General features: G+C 45.5%; 1 protein-coding gene across 1 annotated transcript in view; it reads left to right on the top strand.

The window, feature by feature from the left end:
* Nucleotides 1-25,796, top strand: part of NPEPPS (aminopeptidase puromycin sensitive) — a 33,394-nt gene extending 7,598 nt beyond the window's left edge. The window contains exons 2-23 of the mRNA XM_057411805.1: nucleotides 765-849; nucleotides 7,808-7,885; nucleotides 8,900-9,021; nucleotides 9,894-10,001; nucleotides 11,114-11,314; nucleotides 11,762-11,858; nucleotides 11,964-11,997; nucleotides 13,325-13,439; nucleotides 14,395-14,559; nucleotides 14,887-14,991; nucleotides 15,255-15,315; nucleotides 16,151-16,260; nucleotides 16,846-16,909; nucleotides 17,482-17,621; nucleotides 18,154-18,288; nucleotides 19,790-20,009; nucleotides 20,603-20,745; nucleotides 21,493-21,549; nucleotides 22,018-22,125; nucleotides 22,354-22,509; nucleotides 22,618-22,665; nucleotides 25,256-25,796. Coding sequence (XP_057267788.1) covers nucleotides 765-849; nucleotides 7,808-7,885; nucleotides 8,900-9,021; nucleotides 9,894-10,001; nucleotides 11,114-11,314; nucleotides 11,762-11,858; nucleotides 11,964-11,997; nucleotides 13,325-13,439; nucleotides 14,395-14,559; nucleotides 14,887-14,991; nucleotides 15,255-15,315; nucleotides 16,151-16,260; nucleotides 16,846-16,909; nucleotides 17,482-17,621; nucleotides 18,154-18,288; nucleotides 19,790-20,009; nucleotides 20,603-20,745; nucleotides 21,493-21,549; nucleotides 22,018-22,125; nucleotides 22,354-22,509; nucleotides 22,618-22,665; nucleotides 25,256-25,408 — 2,505 coding nt within the window. The 3' untranslated portion in view covers nucleotides 25,409-25,796. The remainder of the gene's footprint in view (nucleotides 1-764; nucleotides 850-7,807; nucleotides 7,886-8,899; nucleotides 9,022-9,893; nucleotides 10,002-11,113; nucleotides 11,315-11,761; nucleotides 11,859-11,963; nucleotides 11,998-13,324; nucleotides 13,440-14,394; nucleotides 14,560-14,886; nucleotides 14,992-15,254; nucleotides 15,316-16,150; nucleotides 16,261-16,845; nucleotides 16,910-17,481; nucleotides 17,622-18,153; nucleotides 18,289-19,789; nucleotides 20,010-20,602; nucleotides 20,746-21,492; nucleotides 21,550-22,017; nucleotides 22,126-22,353; nucleotides 22,510-22,617; nucleotides 22,666-25,255) is intronic.
* Nucleotides 25,797-26,503: the final 707 nt, after the last annotated feature.

The raw sequence follows: 26,503 nt of genomic DNA, 5'->3' as shown, positions 1-26,503 counted from the left end.
TTGTGTCCTGGACTAGCGGAGTTCCCAGTTCAGTCCAGTGGGATGATTCTGGTGGTTTCAGCCATAAGTTTCTAAATAATTCCTAGTTGAATTCCCAAATATTTTACCCCATCGTAATTAATTGATATTTCATTTGAATTCCTCTGTATTCAAGCTCTTGCATCCAAATAGAAAGCTGGCGCAGTGAGACAGTTTATTACTACGCTGGGAGCTGGCCACTTGTTAAATAAAGCAAAGCTTGCCTCGCCAAGAGCTGGCAGAAGGAAAGCTTTCAGGAAGATGGAAAGGCAAATTTCTTGGCAGATGTTTTTCAACCTAAGAAGTTCTTCCAGTGGCGTGAGTTGAGCGCACGGTACCCAAGGTTGTATTTCTGAGCAGCTCCCAAAGATGTAAGTTCGGGTTCAAGAGCTTTGATTGTAGTCATCTCTGAAAGGATGCTTGAGGCTTTCTATCTATTTTTATTGGTCTTGGATTCCCAGCCGTGTACAAGGCCCCTATTGTCGAGCTCTCATACCAATTTTTAACAGGCAGTCTGTTCCCTTAAATAATTTCCAGCCTTGATAAGTAGGTCTGGATGGCTTGAACAGGATTCAAGTGCGCATGTTCTGCCACAAGGGAGAGCAGGCAGTGGAGTATCTCTTTCTTTACCGCTCTTAAACGCTGAATTTGATTTCACTTGATGGCAGAGGGGGTTTGGGTTAAAGGGAGGTGGGAATCCCTACCCAGGGCAGCCCCATTTGATGCTCATCACATTTCTCTTCCAGGTGAAAAATGCAACCAACCAAATTGTGATGAACTGTGCGGACATTGACATTATCACAGCTTCCTATGCGCCGGAAGGAGATGAAGGTAGGATTCCTTTGGTTTTGGAGCTTTTCCCTGTTAATCCCTTTCATTTCCAACGTGAGATGCTGCTGCCAACAGTTAACAGCTGTGATTGCAACATAATGTAAGAGTTTGATAAGCTAAACTACCCCGTAAGCACAAAATTTGTTACCTAACCTTCATTCTCTTGTCATCACTACCCTTTACATCATGTTTAAATACATTACCTTGAGCTTCCATGACATCTACTTTCTACATCGTGGTACCCGAGTGTTGCAGGCTAAAGGATGTTTGACTGTTCCTACATTATTATTTATCTCTATCCTGGATAACTGTGTAGGAGCATGATCTGTACTGATGGACCTTGCAATATTGACAAGATCTGTGACAAGGGTTTAGATAAGGAATGCATCAATAATTCCTGCCTGAAGCAGGAATTACTCATTGGCAATGGTTTGGAAAAGTACAGAAGACACTTTATTGACATCTAGCAAGATGTTGCAAGGGCAAGGCAACATGGGAAAAGGAGAGGGGCTTTTGACAAGGGCCTACAGGGACAAGGGGAATGGCTTTAACCTCCCAGAAGAGAGATTGAGATGAGCTCTTAGGCAGAAGAGCTTAAGCAGGGTCACAGGGAGAACCCTGTGAGGCCAGGTTGGATGTGGCTTGGAGCAACCTGCTCTAGTGGGAGGTTTCCCTTCCTATGGCAGGGGGTTGGAACTGGATGAGCTTTAAGGTCCCTTCCAACCCAAACCAGGCTGGGATTCTATGATGATTCCATGATCCTATGGCTAATAGATTTGTATGTGGCAAGTAGAATGTCTACAGCGAGTCACTGCAGTTAAATTGCTTTGAATGATTTTTAACAGAGTATTAAAGAAACCAGAGGGCTTCTTAAATACAGTTGAGACCACTGGCGGTGCTTAGGTGGATGGGGAGCTCTGTCCTAAGGAAGTAGCTTTGGATGGGTGTGTTGTGGAAAAGTAGAGCTCACAGCAGGAAGTGCAGTCGCAGGGAGGGAGGGTGGCAGGCAAGGGTATTACCAAAGAGCTTGGAGCCTGGCCACTGGCCTTCTATAGTGAAAGAACAGAGCAGTGCTTCCTACGTGCTCCATTCGGGCTCGGGGTTGTCCCCTGGTGCTCCATTCCTGCTTGCCTTTCATTAGTGAGCTTCAGTTGATTGGGTGCCCCCGGGTTGCTAAGTGCTCCTGGAGCTATTTCATACACTGAGTAATGAGGTGATAACAAGAGTGGTAGTAATAGCAGAGTGTGTGTGGAGTCTGCTCCTCCTACCACCCTGCCATAGGCCCAAACCACCTATTTTGTCATTGAGAAAATGAATGGAAAAGGTACCTAGGAATAAAGGCTTTTTCCAGTCAAATCAGGAAAAATACGTAAAACAGAGAGGATCTCTATTTTAATGTATTGTATTATTTTCACAGCTGATTTCCCTCTCGTAGGGGCCTGTTTTTCTCTTCTTTAACAGCATATACTTGTGTAACTTCAGAGTATCGATAGCAGAGCTTAATGGAGACCTAAACCCAAGCACACTGCAAGTGAGTCTGTGGCTTAAATTCCTCCCTTCTGCTTTTTCAGACAGCCTTGAAAGCGGTGCTTGGGACACGAAGGAACACGAGTGCAGCTCGTTGTTGTATCCTCAGTACTCGAGGTGCAGCTTTGTTGCATGTTTACTGTAGTGATACTCGGGCTTCATGGGGTTAAAAGCATATATTTCAGTTTGGTAAAGTGCCAGCTGGTGTAATGGCTTTGGAAGGAAAATTGCATGGGATTGGCAGGCTGTTTGCTGGCACCTGTTGATACAGATCCAGTCAGACTTACTAACGCTCCTATTGTGAGCAGCTTTTGGATGGGGATTGTATAACTGGTCTCAAAACCACAGTCTGAAATACAGCCCAGTGAACCAACAGGAGTATCAGCTGCATCCTTTGGGTTGAGTTGCTCAGGTGAGGCTCATACCAGTGGGAGAGTATGTTTGAAAATGAGGGAGAAGTTAGGGATATTTTCCCCTTTAAAGGCTGGAGTGAGGAATTGTATCCTCATAGTTCTGTACCTTGGTGGGGAAGAGTTTCTATCCCATTTGCTTGCAAATGGGAGACAAAAGGTAATCGGCTGCTTATCTTCCTTCAAGTGTGGCTCTGTTCTGAAAAGTATCTGTGTGAAAGAGACCTTCTTGTACAGGAGGTCCCTTTCCCTTGTTTGTGCAGGTGAGCTGGTGACTTTGGTGCAGAATAGTTGATTCTTTCCCTAGTAGTTCTTGGTAGTCTTGAGTGCACTGTGACTTGTACAACAGGAACCTTGGCTACAACTGTGGGCTGTGTTTTCCCTCCCCTCCTATTCACGTTTAAAGGTGCATACAGCAGAGGGTAGAACTGAGATTTGAATTTGAAAGTTTAATGCAGATTTGCAGGGAAATCAGGTTATTGCCCAATATTTGATGGGAAGCTGAGGGAGCTTTAAAAATCAAAGTCAAAAATGGTGCTGCATAATCCACAATTGAGTGACAGTGAATAATAAACTGGGAGAGGAGATGGGTTGTGCAATGCTTCAGAGTCGAAAAATCCTGTTTCATCACAAAATGAGTGTAGTGATTGGAACTGGAAGTTGTGGATTTGCTGTTTGTGCCAGGTATGCTGTAATGGAACAAAGCTACTCAAAAGACTTGAGTTTTCCATTGCTGAAGTCATGAGCAGCTCCTCCCACTCCTCAGAACGAGCAGTTGGGTTTGTTCTTTCCAGAAGCTGCTCTTTAGCATCTGTAGTCAAATATCTATACTATCTATAGTGCAGCCTTAGCACTTGGGTGTGCACGTACTATTCCACCTCTGTGCAAATGATTGACTTTGCTCAGCTGAATGAAGACCCAAAAAGTCATTCTGGAGCTACTTGGTTCTTCAGTTCAATGTTAGGGGATTGAGTTTCATGTGCAGTAGTTGGAGTGTCCTGTAAATCTCTCTTTTAAGGGGCTGTGAAATTGTGATGGAGTCATAATCAGTGAGCTGCATTGTCTTCAGCTTGGAAAGCTTTTCTGATACAGCGGCATCTAAAGCAGCTTCTTCAGTTCAGAGATGCTTGGAGGGTGGTAGTTGGCAGTTTCTCATGGAAAATGAGATGCAACTGTAGTGATATTTGCTTAGCAGGAATCGTCGAGTGAATTTTGATTTGTACTTCAACCTTTCAAAGGTTTTAAGGCCAGAACTCATTGTTTTAGGGTCTGGGACATGTTTGGGTGCTAGTGCTAGGTGCTGATTATGTCAAAGCTGTGGCTGATCTCTAATGCCTATGGAAAGCTGAGCAGTGTGCCCCAAGTGTATCTAAGCAATGCTTTCCCCTGGCCTGGGGGCACAACCACAGCACCATGAGCATCACACAGCCTGAAATAGCTCTGCTGTGAGGGGCAGCAGTGCTTGTCCTCACTCCCTCCCATCTGCTGGAGTTCATGGTTGCACTGCAGAGCATCCCTGTGGGTCAGGAAACTGCACTGGCTAAAAACTGCCTCTGCAAAGGGAAAAAAGAAAGGCAGCTTGGAGACACATCACCTCCTGACCCCGATGATTGTATGGGGATGCCAGTGGAAGGAAGGGAATGGGAACATGCAGCTGGGGCCAGGTGGGAAAAATGAGGCTATTGTCTCTGCCCTTGGCAAACTAGATTTGTTTAAGCCAGTTGTGCAACCTTTCCTTGTAGAAAAGCTCATCTTCATCCTCTCTTCTGGAGAGGGCTTGGCGTGACAGAATGTGTAATGGTGGGGTTTTTAAGGAGGCCTGGCCTGCGTTGGCAGGGACAGTTTGGGAATATCAGATACCTCTGACTCCTTGAAAGGGTTTTACAACCACTGCTTTCAAACACACGAGATGGGAAAGGGCTCGAAAGCATTAGTGGTCTAGGGAATTGTGTCAGCACAGCTCGGTGGCTGATGCTGGCGGAGCTCAGCGTGCGCTGTGTCAACACGTAGCTGGTATAAGCTAACATGCTTGATTTGCAGGTAGAGCAGCAGTGTACACGCTCACTGCAGCTCAGCTGATGGCTGCAAGTTCATTAAGCCACCATACCTTAATTGTCGGGGACTCCTCCATGTCATGGAATGAGGGCTACTTGAAAAAACACCATCTCTTGCACTTGGCTTCATCTTCACTTTGAAATACGTGCACGTTTGCTGCTGCTTCAAACCTCTGGCTGGGATCCCCGTATAGAAGCATGTAATGCAGCAGTTAATGAGCCCAATTGCTCTACTCTGGTTGCTGTGCAGTTTCAGAAAGGCCTCTTTGGAGGGGCTCTGATTTATATCCAGTGCTATTGTCAACTTTGATACGGAGTGCTCCGAGCTGGGGAGAGTGGCGAGATCAGATCTTTATGCTTTTTCTTTCCCAAAGACATGGAGCACTAACAGCTTTTTCCTTTCTCATGCAGCTTGGTCCAGGCTCTGTACTAATGTGCTAGTGATTAACTTGCAACCTTGCCGTGCCAAACTCTCCAAAGTTCACAGGCTGCCAAAATTGTGTTGTTCTCTTCAGGAGCTTTTGTATTCAATGCTGTGAGGAATTCAGACAGCCTCTTACTGCAATTACATCTTTGTTATAAGCAGTTCTCTTAAACTCTTAACAAAAAGTATTGTTGATGGCTTTCCATGGTTCTTTTTCCTCTGGATTAAATTAATGGCACTGAATAGTTAGTTTATAAAAAAGAAAGTATCTTTGAATCTTTCATTTGTATTCTGCTGGTTTGGAAATTGATGGATAAGCAGCTTCTCTGTGGGAATGGCAAGAAGTTGCCGGAGCTGAGAGCGGAAAGACCCCAATTCCTCAAGGAGTACCCATGTTGTGAAGCTGGAAATGAGCGTTACCTTGTGGTGGAGGCAGATAAAGCTTTTGTGTGTTCATGAGATGGTCAGGACAAGCAGGGCTGGGGTATCACACAGCTCTGCCTCCTCAGTGGGAATTGGGATCAGCCTGCGCTGGGAGCACAAGGCATCATTCCTGAGCTGGCTGCTTCCAGCCCATTTGAACTCTAACTTGTTTAAACCTTGTTTCTAACTGTGGTGTAATTGGGATCTAACACTGGAAAAGCCAGGTTGAGAAGCCCTTTGAAGCAAGCTTGCTCTCTACATGGTGTTTTCCCAGGGACAAAAAACCCTTAAAGCTCTTCCTTCTTCCAACACTGGGCACGTTTGCCTGTGTCTTCCCCAGTGCAGGTTATAAAGGTTATAACATATCAGAGCTACAAATTCCAATACACCAAAGAAGAATCCACTTTTGGGATGGGAGGAGGGGGAAACTTGATCTCCATTGTCAACCTTTGGCAGAAGATCTGCATAACCCGCATTCTTCTGTATTTCTCAGTTTCAGTAGGTTAGAACTATGATCCTCAAGTCATGGTGTTGTTTGTCTTTGCTATCAGATTGTTTCCATTCGAAGCTGTAAAAAGATAAAAACGGGGTTGGTTTGGTTTGGTTTGCTGTGGTCATTTGAAACACACACTGGGGGGGGGGGGGGGAAGTGTTTCTGCATTCTTGTACTGATCTGTATCAGGCATTTCTCAGGTTTTCCTTCAGCCTCTGACCACAGGCTGCCAGCTCAGCTCTGCAGGCTGTCCAGCAGCAGGATTCCTCCCGGGAAGCCTAACATAAATTCCCAACAGGTATCCAGCCCTGCCCAGGGTCACTAATATGCTATTGCAGAGCAGGTTTGTTGTCTGTTGGACTCTTCAAGATAGCCAGGGTCAAAATTCAGTGGCTCTAGGTGTAGTCAGCAGTCAGCTCCGTTCGCTGTTGCTGCGGAGCCCACCTGGGATGTTGGACGTTAGCATTGTTCCCTGAATGTCTTCTCTCTGACTCTTCTGTCATCTCCTTTCCTGCCTCAGTGTTCCCCAGAGTTACAAGAAGCAAAGCTGAACTACTTTGTGTTGCTCACTGCCCCAGTGCTTGCTGGCATTTTGATGTCCTTGGCATGTATTCTGTTTGAATGGTCCATCTGATCCCTCTTGGAGTGGATTTTAAAAGCCTTGGAACTCCTCAGTACAGACCAGTTCTTCTACTTGGCCCTCCAAAGAACATTTTTTTTCCTTGAATTTGTTTCTGTGCTGTATTTTCTTTTACAGCTAGAGTTGTTTTATTGTAAGCACTCGTGGATTATGTACCCTGGCATGGTGGTTAGCTCTGATTAAACACTGAGCAGAGCCCTGTGAAACCAGTAGTTAAGGCTAATGCATTCATGCAGTTCCTGCATTTGTTCTCTGTGAGCAGAGGTTGGTATTAACTCTGAGTTAAGGCTGAAATCATGCTATTCCAGAATAAATAGCACTTTACATTGTAGAAGAACAGAGCCATGTTTCCTGTTGTCACATATGGAACAGCTTAACTGAACATCTCGTGAGCGTGCTCCGGCTGCCTCTGAAACCAAATACCTGGATCCTTGCAGGGATACTTGAGCATGGAAACAGGTCATTGTGAATTAAATTGTTGTTTCAAACAAGCTTTGTTCCTCAGAATTCCCTGTGTAAGGAAGGAGCTGATAGAGTGGAAGGTTTTTCTGTTAGGATGTTCCTGTATCACCACACTTTCCAGCATTCTTTCTTTGTCCTTTGCGACCAGTCAAAGCTAGGATTTACTTCAGTAGAGAACTGAAGCTGTTCATTGAATCTTTCTTCCTGAATCAATTTTAAAGTACCTCTAAAGGTTCCTCGAACCATTTCATGATCCCAGGTGTGTTTTCATTTGATTTGAGTGATGTGAGAGGGTTGGGACAAGCAGCTTGTGTTAGGAGTCATTGAGGCTTGGAATGGTTTGGGTTGGAAGGGACCTTAAAGACCATCTAGTTCCAACCGCCAGGTTTCGTTGGTTGCTTGCATTTATATCTTTATGGATTATTCAGAAGCATGTTGTTGGATTTGGCTGATTCAGTTCATTTGAAATGTTCAGAACATCTCTGGGCCTTCTTTCAAACCAAGTGGTCTGTTTGTCTCTTTCAGAGGTACATGCCACAGGGTTCAACTATCAAAACGAGGACGAAAAGGTTACTCTTTCCTTTCCCAGTACTCTTCAGAAAGGTAAGAGCTATTTTCATGCTTCCAGCCATGTGTTTAAGACATTTGCACTCGAGAAAGCTGGAGTAGGACAGCTCTGTCTTCCCTGAAGTCAGACTGGGACTGCAGTGCTCCCTGGGGAGTCTCTTCACTATAAGTCACTTTGTGAAGCCTCTGGAGTTGAAGATGCTGTTTCACTAATGCTGATGTTTGCTTCCAACACCTCAGGTGACTAATTCTTTACCTGCTCTTGGAAGTTAGGCTCAGAAGCTATTTATGTTAGCTACTGAGGCTCTTTTCCTCTTACCACAAAGGAGCTGATCTGAATTACTGCAGTGTTTTCTTAGGCATGACCATACTAATTAATTTGAAATGCTGCAGTTTTTTGTTCTGAGAAGCTTGTCAATTGAAACGCAGCTCCTTGATTTGAATGAAGCAGTTTTAGTTCCTCCTGACCAATACAAATAGAGAGATTTGAGGGTGATAGAATTTTCATGTCTCATTCTATGGGGTGTTGGCATCCTGCCTCCCTGATCAAGATCAGGTTTCCCCTTTTGCACTGAGACATTGAGGGCAGAATAAATCCTGAGACTAATTGACTTAGAAGCTTGAATGCAGCCAGTGCTTTATCTTGGCTTTTGGAATACATTTCATAGGATGCTGTTATTATGGAGTAGCCACCTCTATTTGCCAGCCTTACTCAAAGGTAAGGACTGTGGGATCAGACATCTCAGCTGGCTGGAGGGAGGTCCTCCTGGTTAGTGCATTGTGTTTAGAAGACGAGATGAGGGCTGCAGCAGGCTCTGCTTGCTGATCAATGCTCAAATGCTGTGGTGAGTCTGGCTCTGCCTGCATTGTTCTACTGGAGCTGCTTTTGTGGAAGGAGAGTGAAGGGTTTGAGGGAGGCTGGCAAAAGAAGCGATGGCTGGGGATGAGATGAAGGGACATCAGCTGAATGGCCTGGCCTGAAGGTCCACACCAAATAAACCTTCCATTTGGCACATGTGACTAACAATGTCCCATCTGTTTCTATTACAGGGACAGGGACACTAAAGATAGACTTTGTAGGGGAGCTGAATGATAAAATGAAAGGGTTTTACCGAAGTAAATACACCACCCCTACTGGAGACACACGCTATGCTGCTGTCACTCAGTTTGAGGTATGGGCTGTGTTTTTCTTTGGGGGGAATGTCATTCTTAACACAGGATTTACACTTAGAAGGAGCAAAGACACAGTTTCCTGGCTTTAACTCTACTCATTAGGTTAACTTGCCTTTAGTGTGGAGGGATAATACTAAACCCAGCCTTTATCTTTGCGAATTCAAGGTCAGTAAATTCTGGATCTGGCAGTTCCCCAGCTAAGGATCATGCTGATGTGAGATGCGTCGTGTATATCCAATAGCAGTGTTTAAGAACAGCTCTTTATTTAGATGTAGTCACATACCTCTGTATAACTTGCCTTTATGAAGTCTGTTATATTAATACGACGCTTTGCCTTTACCTCAGTATCTTAATGACACCCAAAATATGAGCCAGATTCTGCCTTAAGTATTACATAAACCCTGGACATGACAACAGAATTATAATCCCATAGTTATCTGCCTGGTTATATAAAAGCAGGGAGCACTTCCCTGGTACAAATGGAACGTTTCATGGGCGCTGTGTGCTGACAGAACACAACGAGGGGGTCTTGTGTGTACGGTCTGTGAACGCCTGGGTGCCCTCTCTGCTTTCACATGACTGAGCTTTGCTTCTGTCATGACTCTGCTGAATTCCAGTCCGCCTGTAGAATTCCATCAGAGCACAGAGTGCTTTTCTGCTGCTTTTTGTTATTTTTCCTTAAAACCAAGAGAGAAATGAGAATAAAACGCTCTAAGGCAGAGGTCAAGAGTGTCAGTGAAGAGGCTCCACACCAATGACTCGCCAGCATCCATCCAAGTCCTTGCCTCTAAAATGTGCTGCGTTTTTCTCTGTGTGTTATTGCCACAATCCCTTGCCATTTGGTTGTTTAATGCTCTTTTGTTTCTTTCAGGCTACTGATGCTCGCAGAGCTTTCCCTTGCTGGGATGAGCCTGCCATTAAAGCCACATTTGATATTTCTTTGGTGGTTCCTAAAGACAGAGTAGCTTTGTCCAATATGGTAAGTTCTTGATGTGTGAGCAGACTGTTTTGAACAAAGCTGTAGGAACAGATTGTTTGAGAGTTAATAGTGTGTGATGAGATTGGGTTTTAGGCTAGGACCTGGCATGGCAAACAGGTTCTAAACACCACAGCGGTGGTGGGTTAAAAAACTCTTAGCAGGTGTCAGACCACGTGCTGCTTGATGAAGAGTGACTGCAGAGAAAAGAAGCCTTCGTGTGTTGATATAGCTGTTATAGCTACATAAGCACTAGAGATAAATAAGCATGTTTTCTGCTCCAGGGAATTTCTGGGATGAAGTTTGCAAATAGATGTATCTCAGTCACAAATACAGGTTGCTACTTGATCCATGGTGCATGCATCCCTAGATTACGTTGCTGGAGAAGAGCAAGTCAGTTTAAAAATAGGCTTTTTTTAATGCCAGTAGCCGACTTTCATTGTTACTTGTAAAGGCAAACCTCACCCGCATGGTTATGGTTTCTGACCACGTGGTTGTTGTTTCTGTTTCTCTTCACTGGGGACTGGAGCAATGGGACAAGGGGTGATGGGTTCAAACTTCAACAGGGGAAGTTCAGGTTTGATCTAAGGAGGAAGTTCTTTACTGTGAGGGTGCTGAGACACTGGCACAGGGTGCCCAGAGAAGCTGTGGCTGCCCATCCCTGGCAATGCTCAAGGCCAGGTTGGACCCAGGGGCTTGGAGCAAGCTGCTCCAGTGTGATGCATCCCTGTCCATGGCAGGGGGTTGGAACTGCATGATCTTAAGGTCCTTTCCAACCCTTGTTATTCTTTGATTCCATGATTTAAAAGCAAAAGCCTGATGCTTTATTGGGATGTGGGCAATACTTTCTTTGAAGGCCAGCAGCTGATAGCCGGAATATGAAATATGCATTCCATAGTAATGGAATGTAAGTTCTGAGAGTCCACTTCCATGGTGACGGGGCGTTTTTAGTTCGGAAGGGGAACTACATCATGGTCTGTATCTTTAAAATCATTGTCAGAGGAGTCCGTTCATTTCTGAATGCATGACTCATACTGATGGAATAGTCACTCAAATGGATTGTGTAACCCAGTTCCACTTCCACGAAACTAACCCATTCCCTTTCCTGTTGGAAGAATGTTGTTGACAGGAAGCCGTACCCGGACGATGAGAACCTGGTGGAAGTGAAGTTTGCCCGTACCCCGATAATGTCCACCTATCTTGTAGCCTTTGTGGTGGGAGAATATGACTTCGTAGAGGCCAGGTCCCTGGATGGTGTCTTAGTGCGTGTTTACACTCCTGTGGGCAAAGCAGAACAAGGAAAGTTTGCATTAGAGGTAAATGTGCTCAGGGTGACTTTGGTCCTGCTGCAGTGACCTCCGCCAGCCTGGACTCCTCCTTCAGTTACCTCGCTCCACACAGAGCTCGTGAGGCTGCTTGTGTTGGCTTTAATGGCTCAGGGAGCACTGGGATTGGTATTAAAGAGAATGGCAGCTGTGGGCAAACTGATGTCTCTGATGATAAAAACATACGGTTTAGTTCAGCTCTGATTTGGTGATGGAGACTTGGGCTCAAAGATGATGAGAAAGGCTGAAGGGTAGGTTACAGCCTGGGAGAAAAAGGGGATGGGAGTCTTCCAAACCATTGTGCTCTGGAAGCTGGGAATGGGGCTTCTGGAAGAAATCTTGTGGCTGCTGCTTTCTTAGGGCAGTTTCAGTCATAAATTTCCAAGTTTCACCAGTTGTTCTAAGTTAACATAACATTTCTCCTCTCATTTCTTACAGGTTGCTGCTAAAACTCTGCCTTTTTATAAGGACTACTTCAATGTTCCTTACCCTCTTCCTAAAATTGATCTCATAGCTATTGCAGACTTTGCTGCTGGTAAAGTAACTCACTTTATTGATGAACTGTCTTTTATTTGAATTTCAAACCTTTAGGAAGAGGTGTGTATCAATATCAATAAACCTTTGTATTTATTTTATAAAGGTGCCATGGAGAACTGGGGCCTTGTTACTTATAGGTATGCTGTTAAAATACTGTCTTTCCCCCCTCTTTGTTCACTAATTCTTGGAAGTAATTGGATTAGTTGTAGGCAGCTGTAATTATTGGGTATCATCCCAACTAAGACTGAGTAAATACCTTCAACTCTCGCTTCGGTTTGGATGATTTTGACTTCTGCATTGTACAGCCCTTAGGAAGGCCAGAATGAGTTAGTACAACCACTGTCCAAGGGCCTGAGGTTTTGAAGTGTCTGGCAGCACTGCCTGTTCCACAAGAGAACTTTCTTCATCCCTCCCCCCCCCCTCCCTTATAAAAGTGATGTACTCACTGACACAGCTGGAAGAGTTACTTTATGTCATGGGCAAGTTGGTGAATTACACCCACAATGCAGCCATGTGGAGACAAGTAAATTACAACGAAGGACTTGCCTTCCTTTTCAGTTTGCTTTTTTTTTTCCCCCTTCAGCTGATCAAGCTTTTGTACTTTTGCTTGATATTATTCCACTCTCTGTGCTCATTGTTAGAATGCTTTTCCTTCCACTTTGGACAACATTGCTCTTGTCAGCTTTGGACTTTAAAGCCTGGAATAGGTGGGATTTCTTCTGCTATGCTTTTTAATTTGGCCTTAAAAATTGCAATGGAAAATTGAGCCCAGGTTGAAAACTACTTGTCTGCTTAGCACAGTGCTGATGAAACCTGGTGTTTTACTCCTTGTAGAAAAAAAAACCCCATTGTGCTGTTAATTCCTGCCCTCCATATACTGTTTGGCACTCTTGCTCCATCCCTTTGGGTTGGCAGAACCTGCAGGCACCATCCCTTTTGAGATCCCCTTTGAGTGAGCCACCAAGCCCTGCTCATGACGGGGGGGGTTCTAGCTTGTGTGCCTGACCTAGGGAGTGCTTGTGTGTCTACATGTGTGTGCCCTGTGTGGAGACTCGTGTGTGTGGTGGTGAGTGTAACACGGCTGGTTGTGCACTTGGAAGAGCTGGAATTCCTTTGGGGATGAGGGAGGGAGAGACTTGCTGTGCATCCATCATGCAGTGCAAAGGGAGTTAAGGGACCTAGATTATATAGGTGAGCTATTCTATAAATGAAGGAAAAAGCTTTCTTGCTCCTGCCTGGGATTTTGCACTGGTTTTCTTGCATGCCATAAGGAATTACTGCTCCAAAGCATTCCAACAGCTGTGGAACTTCCCAAAATAATGTCTAAACTGAAACAGCTTTTGGTTTTTCTCAGTTGCACTGATCACTTTTTAGCTTGCTTAGGTCATTTAACCTACTTCTGATTGTGTTTTATTCTCTGGGTATGTACCACTCCATTGAGTTTTCCTTCTCTCTTAACTACAGGGAGACTGCATTGCTCATTGACCCCAAAAATTCCTGTTCTTCATCTCGCCAGTGGGTTGCTCTGGTTGTAGGACATGAACTTGCTCATCAGTGGTTTGGAAACCTTGTGACCATGGTATCTAACAGTTACAAGTTCTTCTAGTTCTCTTTGACATGTGCTTCGTATCATGTGTGTGTTCAAGTGCTCCTTTATAGCAGGCATGCTATATTGGAAGCAAGTATTTCACTAGTGCTTTATTACCACTTCCCTCTTTACTAGTGTGTTCTTTAGAGGTATCCCAGATCTTTTCCATGTGAAGTGATGTTCAGTTGTTTGAACACAGGGTTGAGTAGGTGTTCCATGGGAATGATTCTGGTTAGCCAGGTTGCTTGGAAGCAGTAATTCGCTGTTTTCCTTTCAGGGAGGCACAATTCACTCATCAGGCTTTTTATACCAAGCAGGCTGAGTACCAGCTCAGCCTTGCAAGTTCTGGTCCAGTAGCTGACAAGTTGCTCCGTAGCAGCTCATCTGAATCACTTTGGATATCTGGGGAGCTGCCAGTCTGAATGCTTTGATGTTTAAGTCATTTTGCTGGGAATAAAAGCCAGCAAAGGCTGAAACCTGCAAAGAAATCCCATTTAATGCTAAAACCTGGAACCTCTCTGTCAGCTTCTTCTGCTCACAAACAGCTTCAGCTTACTCCATTCATTAGATCCAACATTCCTTCTCCCAAGACCCTGCAAGCAGGTGCTTGAAGCCAGTACATCACAGGTTTGGGAGTTCCTTGTGTAAACGTGCATGGCTTCTGCAGCCCCAAATCAGCCAATTTTAACTTAATTTGGAATCTCACTTGTACCTGAGGCATTTTCCTCCATTCAGAGTTTGTAAAACTTAAGGGGAAGATGGGGTTTGGGTGCTGATTACTTCTTGGATTGAGGACTTCTTTATAGAGAGGAATTTGTGCTTACAAGTGTTTCTCTGATTTGCACTGAACTAGCCCCTTAACAGCTTATCTTTGCTGCAGACTTACTGTGGATTACATGAAGCTGTTTGGAAGTGTGTTCTTCATTCTGTCACCTTCTCTTTCCAGGAATGGTGGACCCACCTGTGGCTGAATGAAGGATTTGCCTCCTGGATTGAGTACCTGTGTGTAGATCACTGTTTCCCCGAGTATGATATCTGGACTCAGTTTGTTTCTGCTGATTACACCCGTGCTCAAGAGCTTGATGCCTTAGACAACAGTCATCCCATTGAAGTAATTCTGTCTTCTTCTATCTTCTATTTCTACTGGGGTATTTTTGCATTTGGGTGAGCGCTGAGCCAAAGGATTGAAGCAAAATCTATTCGATTGAATACCAAAACGTGAGTTAAAGTATGTTAAACCTATAAACCAATCCTAACCCAACCATATGTGGAGAAGCTGAACTGCCCAGGGGCAGAGAATCCACTAAGATAGCTTAGTGGTGGATGTGCATGTGCTTTCTACAGGGAGAAGTCAGCTCCTTAAACACTAGAACAAGCAAAATGAAAACCTTAACAGCACTTAACATGGTTCTGACTGTGAATTATCCCTTTACCACAGGTTAGTGTTGGCCATCCCTCCGAAGTAGATGAAATATTCGATGCTATTTCTTACAGCAAGGGAGCATCTGTAATCCGAATGCTACACGACTACATTGGTGATGAGGTAAAAAGATATGCTGTTAAAAAGCCAAATATAGATTGTTGAATCTTTTCACAGTAAAAAAGCTCCCTTAAATCTGTGTTTTGTATCTGGGCTCTCTTTGGACTAACCAAGGAGAAATAAGATAGTGGGAAAGCGTAGGAGTTACAGATGTATGTACTGATCCTAAGATTCCTTGGCTGATTCTTGAATGCAAATGCAGTGTGGAAGGGAGGACTGAAAACCCTCCCTCCTGGTGCCATGACCTGTTCAATTGTATATTCCAGGACTTTCGGAAAGGAATGAATCTGTATTTAAAGAAGTTCCAGCAGAAGAATGCAGCTACAGGTAACTGGTGGTGGTTATGTGCTTTATTGAGAAGTGGTTTCTGGAGACAGATTCTTTAGTGCTAAAGTGATGGATTCTCAAACAGCTGCTTTTCCACCCGAAAGAACTGAAATGCAAGGAACTCATTGCATTTAGTCCCTTGCTTCTGGTTTCATACAAGAGTCCCCCGCATAGCCAGAATTCAGCATCCTTCAAGGCTTCTCTGTCTCAGGAGTATGTGGCTGGGGTAATCTGCAAGCGCTGCATTTCCCCTTGATAACCCCATCTGTGTACTAATCTAATTTAGAAATGGAGTATGTTGGTTTGCCAAGCAAGCCTTTTTTGCAAGATTCCTTTTGCAGTATTGATTGCATGTATGATTAAACAGTTCAAAGTCTTCCCTAACATCGCGCAGCGCTTTCTTTACTCGAACCCTTTTTGTGTAGCAGGCATAAATATGGAAGTGGAACATCGTGCTCTAGCAGCCAAAACCAGCCCCTGTTGTTCCATCAGCTCTTGGCGTAATAGATGGAAAGCTTTAAGGAAGAGCTTTTTCTGTTTACCATTTTGAATATTTGATGCTCCTTTTTGCTCATTTATCACAATGTGTCTTGATTGCATTTTTTTGAGGAGTAAAGAAGATTTCTTCTCCCTCTTTTCCCCCCCACGAGTAGTTTGAGCTATTGCCTTTTTCTTGCCTATCGCTTGTTATGGTTTGATAAAAGCACAACCCAAAACATGAAGGACAAACAGGAGTAGCAATACAGCCTCCCCCATCCGGTGCCCACAGAGTGTCCCTAATAGTGCCTGACATGGCAAGACTCTGGGAGTCCTGAGTCAGGCTTCTCTTCTGCAGAGGATCTCTGGGAAAGCCTGGAAGAAGTTAGTGGGAAACCTATTGCTGCCGTGATGAACACATGGACCAAACAAATGGGATTTCCACTCATTTATGTGGAAGCTGAACAGGTAAATCTAACTGTGTGGTTTTCAGCACTTCTGTCTTTAGCACCCGGGCATTTGAATCCCTCTCTTTGATCAGGAGGCAGCACAGTGGGTCACTGTTGAGTGACAGTTCTGTATTGAAGAGAGGGGAAGTGCAGCTCGCTTGAGGAACCTAATGCAAAGCAACATGGAATTATTCCACAGGCTCTTTAGATCATGTGCTGGGAGTTTGCTGACCTTGCCTCTTGGCTCTTTGTGTGTGAAATGTGTGCTGGGGGGAGGGAATATCTGACTTAGCTCCCTTTGCCACACGTTTTGCTTCTCCCTCCAGTTCAGTTGTGCTTATGCTACAAGATTGCAGGGTGAGTGAGGATTACTGCCTGGAAGCTGAAGTCAGACAAATTCAAATGTGGAATTGGGGTATGTGTGTGTTAACAATAACAGTGATGAATGCTTTGGAATGGTTTTTTGAGGTCGCTTCTTTTTCTAGAGGAATATAAGTTACTCCTTTGAACAGAGGGCACAGGGATGGATTGTGATATAGAGAAGCTCAGATGAGCTGTTCTGAGAATTCCTTTTTCTCTTTTCTCTTTCTTTTCCCTCCCTCAGCAAGAAGATGACAAAGTGCTGAAGTTAGTCCAGAAGAAATTCTGTGCCAGTGGACCATATACTGGTAAGATGATTGCTAAGAGCAGGAATGGTGTGTTCACTGCTTGCCATGCAGTAGCAGAGATGAAACCACAGGCAGGTGCTCTGCTTGGGTACATGTGTTGAAGTATGTGTTAAACTGCAGAAAAGCCAAGCTTGACTGCTTTCACACGTGGTTTCCATGTCCTCCTTGCATGGAGAACAGCATTGGTCTGCAGCCATTGGTTTGGGTTTCATTCCAAGATGCTTTTCTGATGGCCAGTTTAAGGCCATCTGAGGATCTCTGCAAGCTGCTGGCTTTATAGAAGTGCTGAGATAAAAATGCCTCCGGAAGCAGCCAGCACTGTCTGCAGGCACAGATTCCACCCATCTTCCATGCTTAGAGAAATTAAAGCATTTGGCTTGAAAGGTGGTTTATTGATTCTTGGGGTTTAGCTCTAGAATTGCCCTTCAGATTTGTGCCTTTTTTGATTTCAGTCTAAGTAGCCTTGCTTCAGCTGCTGCTGCGCCTCATCTGAACATCAGGCAGGGTATCTCAGTGTTGGGTGCACCCATTCCTTGTCCTTAGCCCTTCCTTATTGTTATTTCCTCTTTCAGGGGAGGATTTGCCCATGTGGATGGTCCCCATAAGTATTTGTACAAGTGATGACCCCACCTGTGCCAAAATGCAAATACTGATGGACAAACCAGAGCTCACCTTGGTTTTGAAAGACACCAAACCAGACCAGTGGGTGAAGGTGAGTTGACACCAAGGAGAACGTAGTCCTGGAAGGAAGTCTGTCACTGTCGTGTTCCCTCACATTTCATTTCCCTCTTCTTTTATTCTCCCCCCCCTCCCCTGCAGTCTTGTTTTCCTTATGGAAGGGCCTCTCTGTGCTGCTACTTCATATTAGCTCCTCTCTGTAACACTTAGTGTAGTCCTTTGCCTTCTGAGACTAGCCTAGACAGTTAAAACCTGAACCTTATAGAAGCCCAAACCATAAAACCAGTGTGCAACCAGAGGCAGCATTTGAGTTGAACTGGGGGAGCTTTCCTGGTACCCTGTGGCAGCCCCAGTTTAGTTAAAATCCATCCTGAGCAAAAACAGTCCTGTTCATCTTTCATTAGTGGAAAGGCTTTTGCTGTTGGCAGATGAGTACAAATCTGTGAGCTGAGGTCTGTTACTGACACCAACCAAACTGAGAAAGGTATCATGGTCCATAAACTAAAAAGCATTTCCTCCTTTGTTCTTTACTTCTAATTCTTGTTCACTCTTTTGGTCCTTTTCAGTTAAACCTTGGAACAGTTGGGTTTTACCGTACCCAGTATAGCCCTGACATGCTGGAGAGTTTAATACCAGCCATCAAAGACCTCTCCCTACCCCCTGTGGACAGGCTTGGCCTGCAGAATGATCTTTTCTCTCTGGTAAGCAACCCTTTGCTGCTCTGTTTAATAGGAGAGCTACAGGAACTGCAGAAATGGGTGTCTGAAGAGGCAGCCTCAGCTTCGGGAGGCAAGGTGCCTTTGGGATTATTGCATACATCACAGCTATTACCTTGACAAGTTCTAACTTGTAGTCTAAGACTTAAAAACCCTGTGGAAGCACTGTCTAGAACTCCTGTTGCACTCTGGAGGGGAAGAACTGTAGGGTTCTTGCTTCCAAAATCATTTTGAGAACCTCCTTTCTTTAACTCATCAAAATAAGGAGATTTCAATGATCCACTTGACTTTATCAAACCCTGTCAGCACCACGTGCTTTATGCAGTTGGGCTTGTAACTGCCCTCCACTAGAGGAGGTGCCTGTTGGGGCTTCTCACTGGGATTGCCCCCCAAGCTGGTGTTGCCAGCTCTGAACTGTCAGCTGCTGTACTCTGCATTTCACAGCGTGTTTCTTCTTCTTGCTAGTCAGCAAGTGAATGGAGACTTCTAAACATGTGGGCTTCATACCCTGCCTCTCTAACTTGTAACTCCTGTTGTGGCTTAGTTGAAGGGGTTTGAGACTGCAGCCTGAGTTGTTTCCCAAACCATGGAATCCCAGAGTGGTTTGGGTTGAAGGGACCTTAAAGCTTATCCAGTTCCAAACCCCTGCCACGGGCAGGGACACCTTTCCACTAGAGCAGCTTGCTCCAAGCCCCATCCAGCCTGGCCTTGAACACTGCCTGGGGCATCCACAGCTTCTCTGGGCAGTCCAATGAGCAAATCATACACGTAGGAACATTGTGTTAGACTCCTCTTTTGGTTTCAGTACTAATCATGTTTTTATCATAGGTGAATGTAGCTTAGATAATAAAAATTGATCTTCACCTCTTTTCCAGTACCATAAATTACTGGTCTAGTTCCAGATTAACAGAAATGGCTGGAGGCATCCACAGGAGGTATTATCAACTGCACTAAGTGTAGAGGTGTTTTCATGCCTCTGTAAAGCAGTTCACATCAGCTCTCCCTGGCAGGGGTGCAGAGGCAGTGGTACTTCTTGTACTGCTTCATGGGTGCAGCAGGAAGCAGACTTCTGCTGCTTTTCATTCCCAAAGAGCAAAACTTCAGTCTCTACATCTTTACAGTTTTTAGTTAAAATAAGATTGCTGGTGGGTGGCTGAGAATAACTCTGGGGGTTTGCTTGTGCTTGCCAGCGTTGCTGCAATTCTGTTAAGTCATTTTATTTCCTCCTCTGTTTCTTGGTTGTAAAATGTGCTTAGAATTGTGTAGCTGCCTCCTTGTAAAGTGCTTACCTGTGCATAAAAAGCATCGTATGCCATGAGGTGCTTTGACTGCAGTGTTAACTCATCTTGGCAGAACCCCGCAACAGAGAAACTAGAGTTTATATGCAGGCTGTGCAAACTGAAGGCTATAAAATAATGTGATGTGCTCTTAAATAACCTTAATTCTGTTTGGAAGTAAGATTAATCTGTGTTTTTTCCTCTCCCAGGCCCGAGCTGGAATCATTAGCACTGTAGAGGTTCTAAAAGTCATGGAAGCTTTTGTGAATGAGCCCAATTATACTGTGTGGAGCGACCTCAGCTGTAACCTGGAGATTCTCTCAACACTCTTGTCCCACACAGACTTCTATGAGGAAATCCAGGTGTTCGTGAAAGATGTCTTTTCACCAATAGGGGAGAGACTGGGATGGGACCCCAAACCTGGAGAGGGTAGGAAACTTATGCTCTGAAATCCAGTAGTGCTTTTGGAAAACTCCTGTGTAAATCAGCCATAAGGATATTGGGAACGGGGAGAGAAGGGAGGAAGAAGAGGCTGAAGTAGGTGTTCAGGGTATTCCCATGCTTAAAACCAGACAGACAAACCCAAACCCCCACAATAACCCCCTGTTATCAGGCACAAGCTAAAACAGTCACTGATTACAGATCTTCTTTAGCTTTGCATCTATTGGAGTGCCTAAAACTCATTAGACTGCCAGGATGGAAAGCCATGTGTGTGCATGTTTGCTTGTCCTAGCCCTGTTGTAGATGCAGATGGTTACTAGTACAGCCTTAGCTCAGGTTACAGGCCTAGCCTGTTGTGTTTGGGCTGGAATCATCTTCTCCTGACCCTCTTGCCCTAAAAAAAAACCAATGTGTTCTCCAGCTGGCACCAAGGAAGGTGAGAAAAGGTTTCTTTAGATCTCCTCAAGCATGTGGAAGGATTCTTATACAGCTCTTCATTGATGACTTTAGGTAGAAGAACACTTAATTGTTGAATTGTGTCTCCAAATAATACTGTTTTCTTCCTGCTCCTCACTCACTAGGTCATCTAGATGCACTTCTGAGAGGGCTGGTCTTGGGCAAACTAGGAAAAGCTGGGCACAAGGCGACATTAGAAGAAGCCCGACGCCGATTTAAGGACCACGTGGAAGGAAAGCATGTGCTGTCAGCTGATCTGAGGAGTCCTGTAGGTTACTGTAAATGCTGGTTCTCTAAAGGCTGTCCCCTCTGTCTTAGGACTGTGTGCACTGAGCTCTTGGATATCCAAGAATAGGGAAGCTAGAGGCAAGGTATGGGACCGGCTGGTTTTGGCAGAGGTAGTGGGAGCTTGGAGAAGTCCAGTTATGAAGAAAATGATACTGGGGAGCATGGTACAAGCATCTCTGTGTCTCTTGGATCAAGCTAAGCCTCATCTCTCATGGCCAATACATAGTCCTAGCTCATAAGCTCACCTGTACCACACTGACTGCCACAGGGCAACTCCGGTCTCTAGAGTGGGTTGCTCTTTGGGTTTTGAAGACTATTTAGGTGCAGTGCTGAACTTGAGCTGACTTCTACCCATTCACATCCATCCACGACCTGCCTGCATCCTCCAGGTTTGAAAGCACCGTGGTCAGCTTGGCTCTGCGGAGCACGAAGTCTGACTATGGTGGATATGGATTGAGTATATATGAAGTACTTAATACTTAGGTGTGGCTTGGTACAAAGATCTCCATTTCTAGTGTTTGCTGTGGTTGAAATTCCCAAAATCATGCTGAAATTGAGGAAGAGCTGAAGGAGTTGATGCATTTCTCAAATCCACTTTTAACATGGAAGGGATCAGTGCCAGATCTGTTCACTTGTCTCAAATCTAACCCAAACATGTAGAGATTGATGGTTGCATTTCTGAAAGTGTGGGTTTTGAAGGACCTTCCTTGTTTATGCTCTGTCTTAGGTATATCTAACTATTTTGAAGCATGGAGATAGTACTACTTTAGACACTATGCTGAAGGTGAGTGCACACTCTCATTACCACTGCCAGCTTATGCAACAAGAAGCTAAATATTCCACCCTACAAGTTCCTCTAAGACATAGTTTGTCTGCACACAAGCTCAGGCTGACGTTCTACAGATGATGTGAACCCTTGGGCTTCCTTATGGGCTTCCTTGGTTCGTGTGTAGTAGGAAATTGCCACCTAGTGGAGTGTTGCAGCTCTCAGTTGAGGATTCTTTCTCATTGCTGGGAGGCGTGGTCCTCCTTGACCTTACATAGTGGTGAAGATGAGTTTATTACTACTGGTAATTTCTGCTGATGCACGTGTAATGAGGTCTGTAACGTGGAGAGCTGCAGGATGATTCATGAACAAGTTCAATTTGTCATGTATTACCCTTGACAACTGATCTAGCAGCTCTAGTTCAGTGCTGGGTAAGAAGACAGCATTTAATCCTGTGCCCTAATATTACTCCCTTTGGCTTTGAAGCTTCACAAGCAAGCAGACATGCAGGAGGAGAAGAACCGAATCGAACGCGTTCTTGGAGCCATCTCTCAACCAGAACTGATTCAAAAAGTTCTCACCTTTGCACTTTCAGTAAGTCATTGGCAAAGCTGCTGCTTCCTTCACCTCTGCTGAGAGAATGCTTGGAATGCATTAGAATAGAAGGAATAACCTTAAGGATTAAATCTTTGAGTTGTAGCTTAAAGCCTGGGAGGGGGAAGAGGAAGGTGGTGTTGACAGATGCGATGTACAAGTGCAGAAAGCCAGGGTGTTGTATTTGTTGGAACACTCTTGAATACCTGTCTGCACTTTCCCCTTCAGGAAGAGGTACGTCCCCAGGACACGGTATCTGTTATTGGTGGAGTAGCTGGAGGCAGCAAGCAGGGGAGGAAAGCTGCTTGGAAATTTGTAAGGGACAATTGGGAGGAACTTTATAATCGATACCAAGGTGGATTCTTAATATCCAGACTAATAAAGGTACGTGCAGCTGAGGCAAACCCTGTTCCTGTACAGGACCAAACCTAAACTGTTAGATCTGAAACGCTAAATGCTTACCCTCAGTTAATGTGCTGTTTTTTCCTTCAGCTAACAGTGGATGGATTTGCAAATGATAAAATGGCTGCAGAAGTTAAGGTAAGACATTGGAAGGAAAGGAGCGATGAACTTCATCTGTGACAAACGTTGTGTGCCCTGGACTATAAGCACTGATGGAAGAGGCATGAGTTTGTGCTTTGAACTGTGGCTCTATTTTGTCTGTTGCCCAGTTCCCCGATTGCTTAAGGTTGAGTTATTGTATTGAAAGGTGTTAAATTGGCATTTTCAGAGCAACGTGATTCCTCTTTCATTACTTTCACTCATTTAAACTTCTAGCAAATCCAGCCCGGTTTCTGGCAGGGATTTTAAGCCTCCCCAAAAGACAACCTTTAAAGATAGCTGTAGTAAAGCCAGTAGTCGTCACAACTTCTGTAGTAAGCTGAAACACCAGCTGCCACTTTCTCCCTCCCCACACCGATACAACGCATTTGGGGCTGTGACAGCACTAGCACCCAGGGGAATTAACACAGCAGGAACTGGTTAAATTCCATGTTAAAAAGCTCTGTGTTCCTTTGTGCTGGGCACTGAGAGCAAGGCTTTGATGCAAAGCAGGTGAACGTGTTCGTAGAGAGTCTGTTGTGAAGTCAGTGGCTCAGGTTGATGGGATTTCAGTGCTGGGCTCGAGCATCCCCTCGCGCTTGGGAGCGCAGGCGCTGGGCTTGGCAGAGTTCTGACAACGTGGGTGGCTTTTATCGTTTACTCTTTGCCCATTTACAGGGACTCCTTCTTGGGAGAAGAAACTTAAAAATATGGCCCTTCATTATCACTTTCCTGTTAGGAAATTGCTTGGGAGGGATTCTTATTGAAAAGACTGTAGTGACAGGACAAGGGGCAACGGGTTAAAACTTAAACAGGGGAAGTTTAGATTGGATATAAGGAGGAAATTCTTCCCTGTTAGGGTGCTGAGGCACTGGAATGGGTTGCCCAGGGAGGTTGTGAATGCTCCATCCCTGGCAGTGTTCAAGGCCAGGTTGGACGAGGCCTTGGGTGACCTGGTTTAGTGTGAGGTGTCCCTGCCCATGGCAGGGGGGTTGGAACTGGATGATCTTAAGGTCCTTTCCAACCCGAACTACTTTATGATTCTATAAGACGAGCTGAGCCATGAACTCCATCCATCAGTGTTTTATCGCCCAGTGATCTCTTCTTAGAAAGGATTTAGCAGCAGAAGTGATTTCACAGAGGAATCTTCCTCTATAGTTATTCTGTTCTTAAAGAACACTTCACAAACCACTTCCCAGACCAAATCAGAGCTGCTTTCCAGGATTGCTTCCTGAGGCAGCAGGCCTTTAGCTGGTGTACTTCATGTGCCCGAGTCTCTGTGTCACCCTGTAGTGGACATGAGGGTGAGGTGATCTGCCACAGCCTGCTTGCCTGAGCAGGGGGATGACTCCCAGCCATGCCAGCTTGCTCTGCCCTTTAACCAACCCTAAAATGCAAAGTCACAGCAGCCTCTGGTGCAGTTTCTTCAGCTGTTTGCAAGGGATCGATATTGTTGCTTCTGGAGGAAGAAATGTGAGACTCTTCAGCAAAACTCCTGAGTGCTGCTGGTGCTTGGAGGTCATTATGCAGCTTGGAAAGAGGCCTAGGTAGAACGCTCAGCAATCCGATACCTAGACAAATGCTTCTGCAAAATGACTCGAGGCTTCTGTTAGTGTCTTCTTCCAAGTATCCAGAAATACACACTTGATTTGCTGCTCGTTTGTTGCTTCCCAATGAGGGATGGAACTCATCTCTTCAAGTGCTGCTTGCTGTCCCTGGCAGCAAGGACAAGGTGGGGCAGGAGGCAGTGTAGAAATACTGCTTTTCCTGAGCAGGGAAATGGAGTATTTTGCTGTTCCCTCTCTGTACCTGAAGTTGCCAGTCTTGCAAATGCGACAAGCAGCCTGCAAATGCCTCAGTGTGTGATGCTGGTGGGAGCAGGACTGTGGGCATAGAATCATAGAATAGTTAGGGTTGGAAAGGACCTTAAGATCATGCAGTTCCAACCCCCTGCCATGGACAGGGATGCATCACACTAGACCATGTTGCCCAAGACACTGGCCTTGAACACTGCTAGGGATGGAGCATTCACCACTTCTCTGGGCACCCCGTGCCAGCGCTTCAGCAACCTCACAGGGGGAACTTCTTCCTTATCTCCAACCTGAACTTGCCCTGTTTCAGTTTGAACCCATCACCCCTTGTCCTATTGCTCCAGTCCATGATGAGCCCCTCCCCAGCATCCCTATAGCCCCCTTCAGACACCGGAAGCTGCTCTGAGGTCTCCACGCAGCTTCTCTTCCCCAGGCTGAACAGCCCCAATGTTCTCAGCCTGGCTCCATACGGGAGCTGCTCCAGCCCCTGCTCATCCTCGTGGCCTCTTCTGGCCTTGCTCCAACAGCTCCAAGTCCTGATGCTGAGGACACCAGAACTGCACAGGGCTGGGTCTCATGAGCCATAGAACCTCATTCCCATGGCTGTATAACCTGGGGAACTCGGTGACTTCTGATCTCCCCGGTGCCTGTGTTCCACCCTGATGGATGGTCGTGTACCTTCAAGCACTGCAGTTCTTTCCCATTAGAAAGCCACCAAACTTCACGTTACTTAGAACTGACTACGTTGTGCTTTTGTGCCTCCTTGTCTCGCCGTGCAGGCCTTCTTTGAGAGTCACCCAGCCCCTTCGGCAGAGCGCACGGTGCAGCAGTGCTGCGAGAACATCCTGCTCAACGCAGCTTGGCTCAAGAGGGACGCCGACAACATCCACCAGTACTTCCTGCAGCGCAAGGCCCCACCAGCCATGGTGTGAAGCTGTGCATGCCCCTGCTGCAGTCCTGCTGCCGCCTCATGGGGAGAGGGAGGAGCGACCCCAACACCTGATTCGTATGCCAAGAATTTGGAGTCTTTTTTTTCTCAAGCCAGTGGGGATTGGACAATGAATGTAGTTTAACTGGTTCCTGCTCACACTCCAGATTGAAATCCTAGTCAAATTCTCAGCAATTCAGCAAAAAACCAACCACACACAAAAAAAAAAAGGAAAAAAAAGAGAGAGAGAAAAACGTGTAAATATGATAGTAATAAACTAGAGCATAACAAAACTGTGAAACTTCCTCCAGCCTTGTCAGTGGTTCAACTATTTAACACCCCCCTCCTGCCACTTCTTGACAGATGTTCTGGTTTTTACAGCCTCCCCTCCCAAAACCAAGCTCTCAATCAAAGGAACCCACTGGTTGCTGGGTCATGTGGCATTTTGTGGCGAGCCTGGGGCAGGACTGGGTGAATGCCCTCTTGAGCGTGGCGGTGTGGAGCAGGTCGCTGGGGAAGGCAGGTAGCTGGTATAACATAGAGTCCGTGCAGCATTGGAAGCGTGAGGTTTTGGGGGAGAGATGTTCCTGCAGCACCATCCCCCCCACACCCCCCACCCCCCCCAACCTCAGGATAGCGAGTTCCCTCCCTTTTGTGTTACCTCTCAGCACAAAGACAAACTGTTCTGTTGCTCTTCGGTTTTCCTCCTTGGATCCACTTGCTGATGTCCTTCTTAGAGATAACGGGATTGTAAGGAAACATCTTTCATAGCCACATTAAAGAAGAGAAAGAGTCATGCAATTTGTTTGGGTTTTCTTTATTATCCCCACACACACACTCCCTAAATTGCACCCTCCCCATGCATGCAGATGAGGAGGTGACTCCTGTGTGGCTGCTCTTGGGGCAGGCCTCCCCTCCTCGAGACACACCGTTAACCTGGCTAAAAGCCCCAGTTTGTCCAAGCTCCTCCTGGCCCTAGCAACGGTAGCTTCTTGTTCCTTTTCTTGTGATGTCGATGGTCATTTGATTCAGAAGCCTTAAATTAGTGATGACTGACGTGCTGATCGAGTCCAAGCTCTGTGCCATCATTCCCTTCCCA

Source organism: Pezoporus wallicus, unplaced genomic scaffold (genome assembly GCF_028554395.1).
Source record: "Pezoporus wallicus isolate ANWC-B61680 ecotype Strahan unplaced genomic scaffold, APGP_CSIRO_Pwel_v1 contig_13427, whole genome shotgun sequence".
Classification (NCBI taxonomy): domain Eukaryota; kingdom Metazoa; phylum Chordata; class Aves; order Psittaciformes; family Psittacidae; genus Pezoporus; species Pezoporus wallicus.
This window is presented reverse-complemented; position numbering and strand designations above follow the sequence as displayed.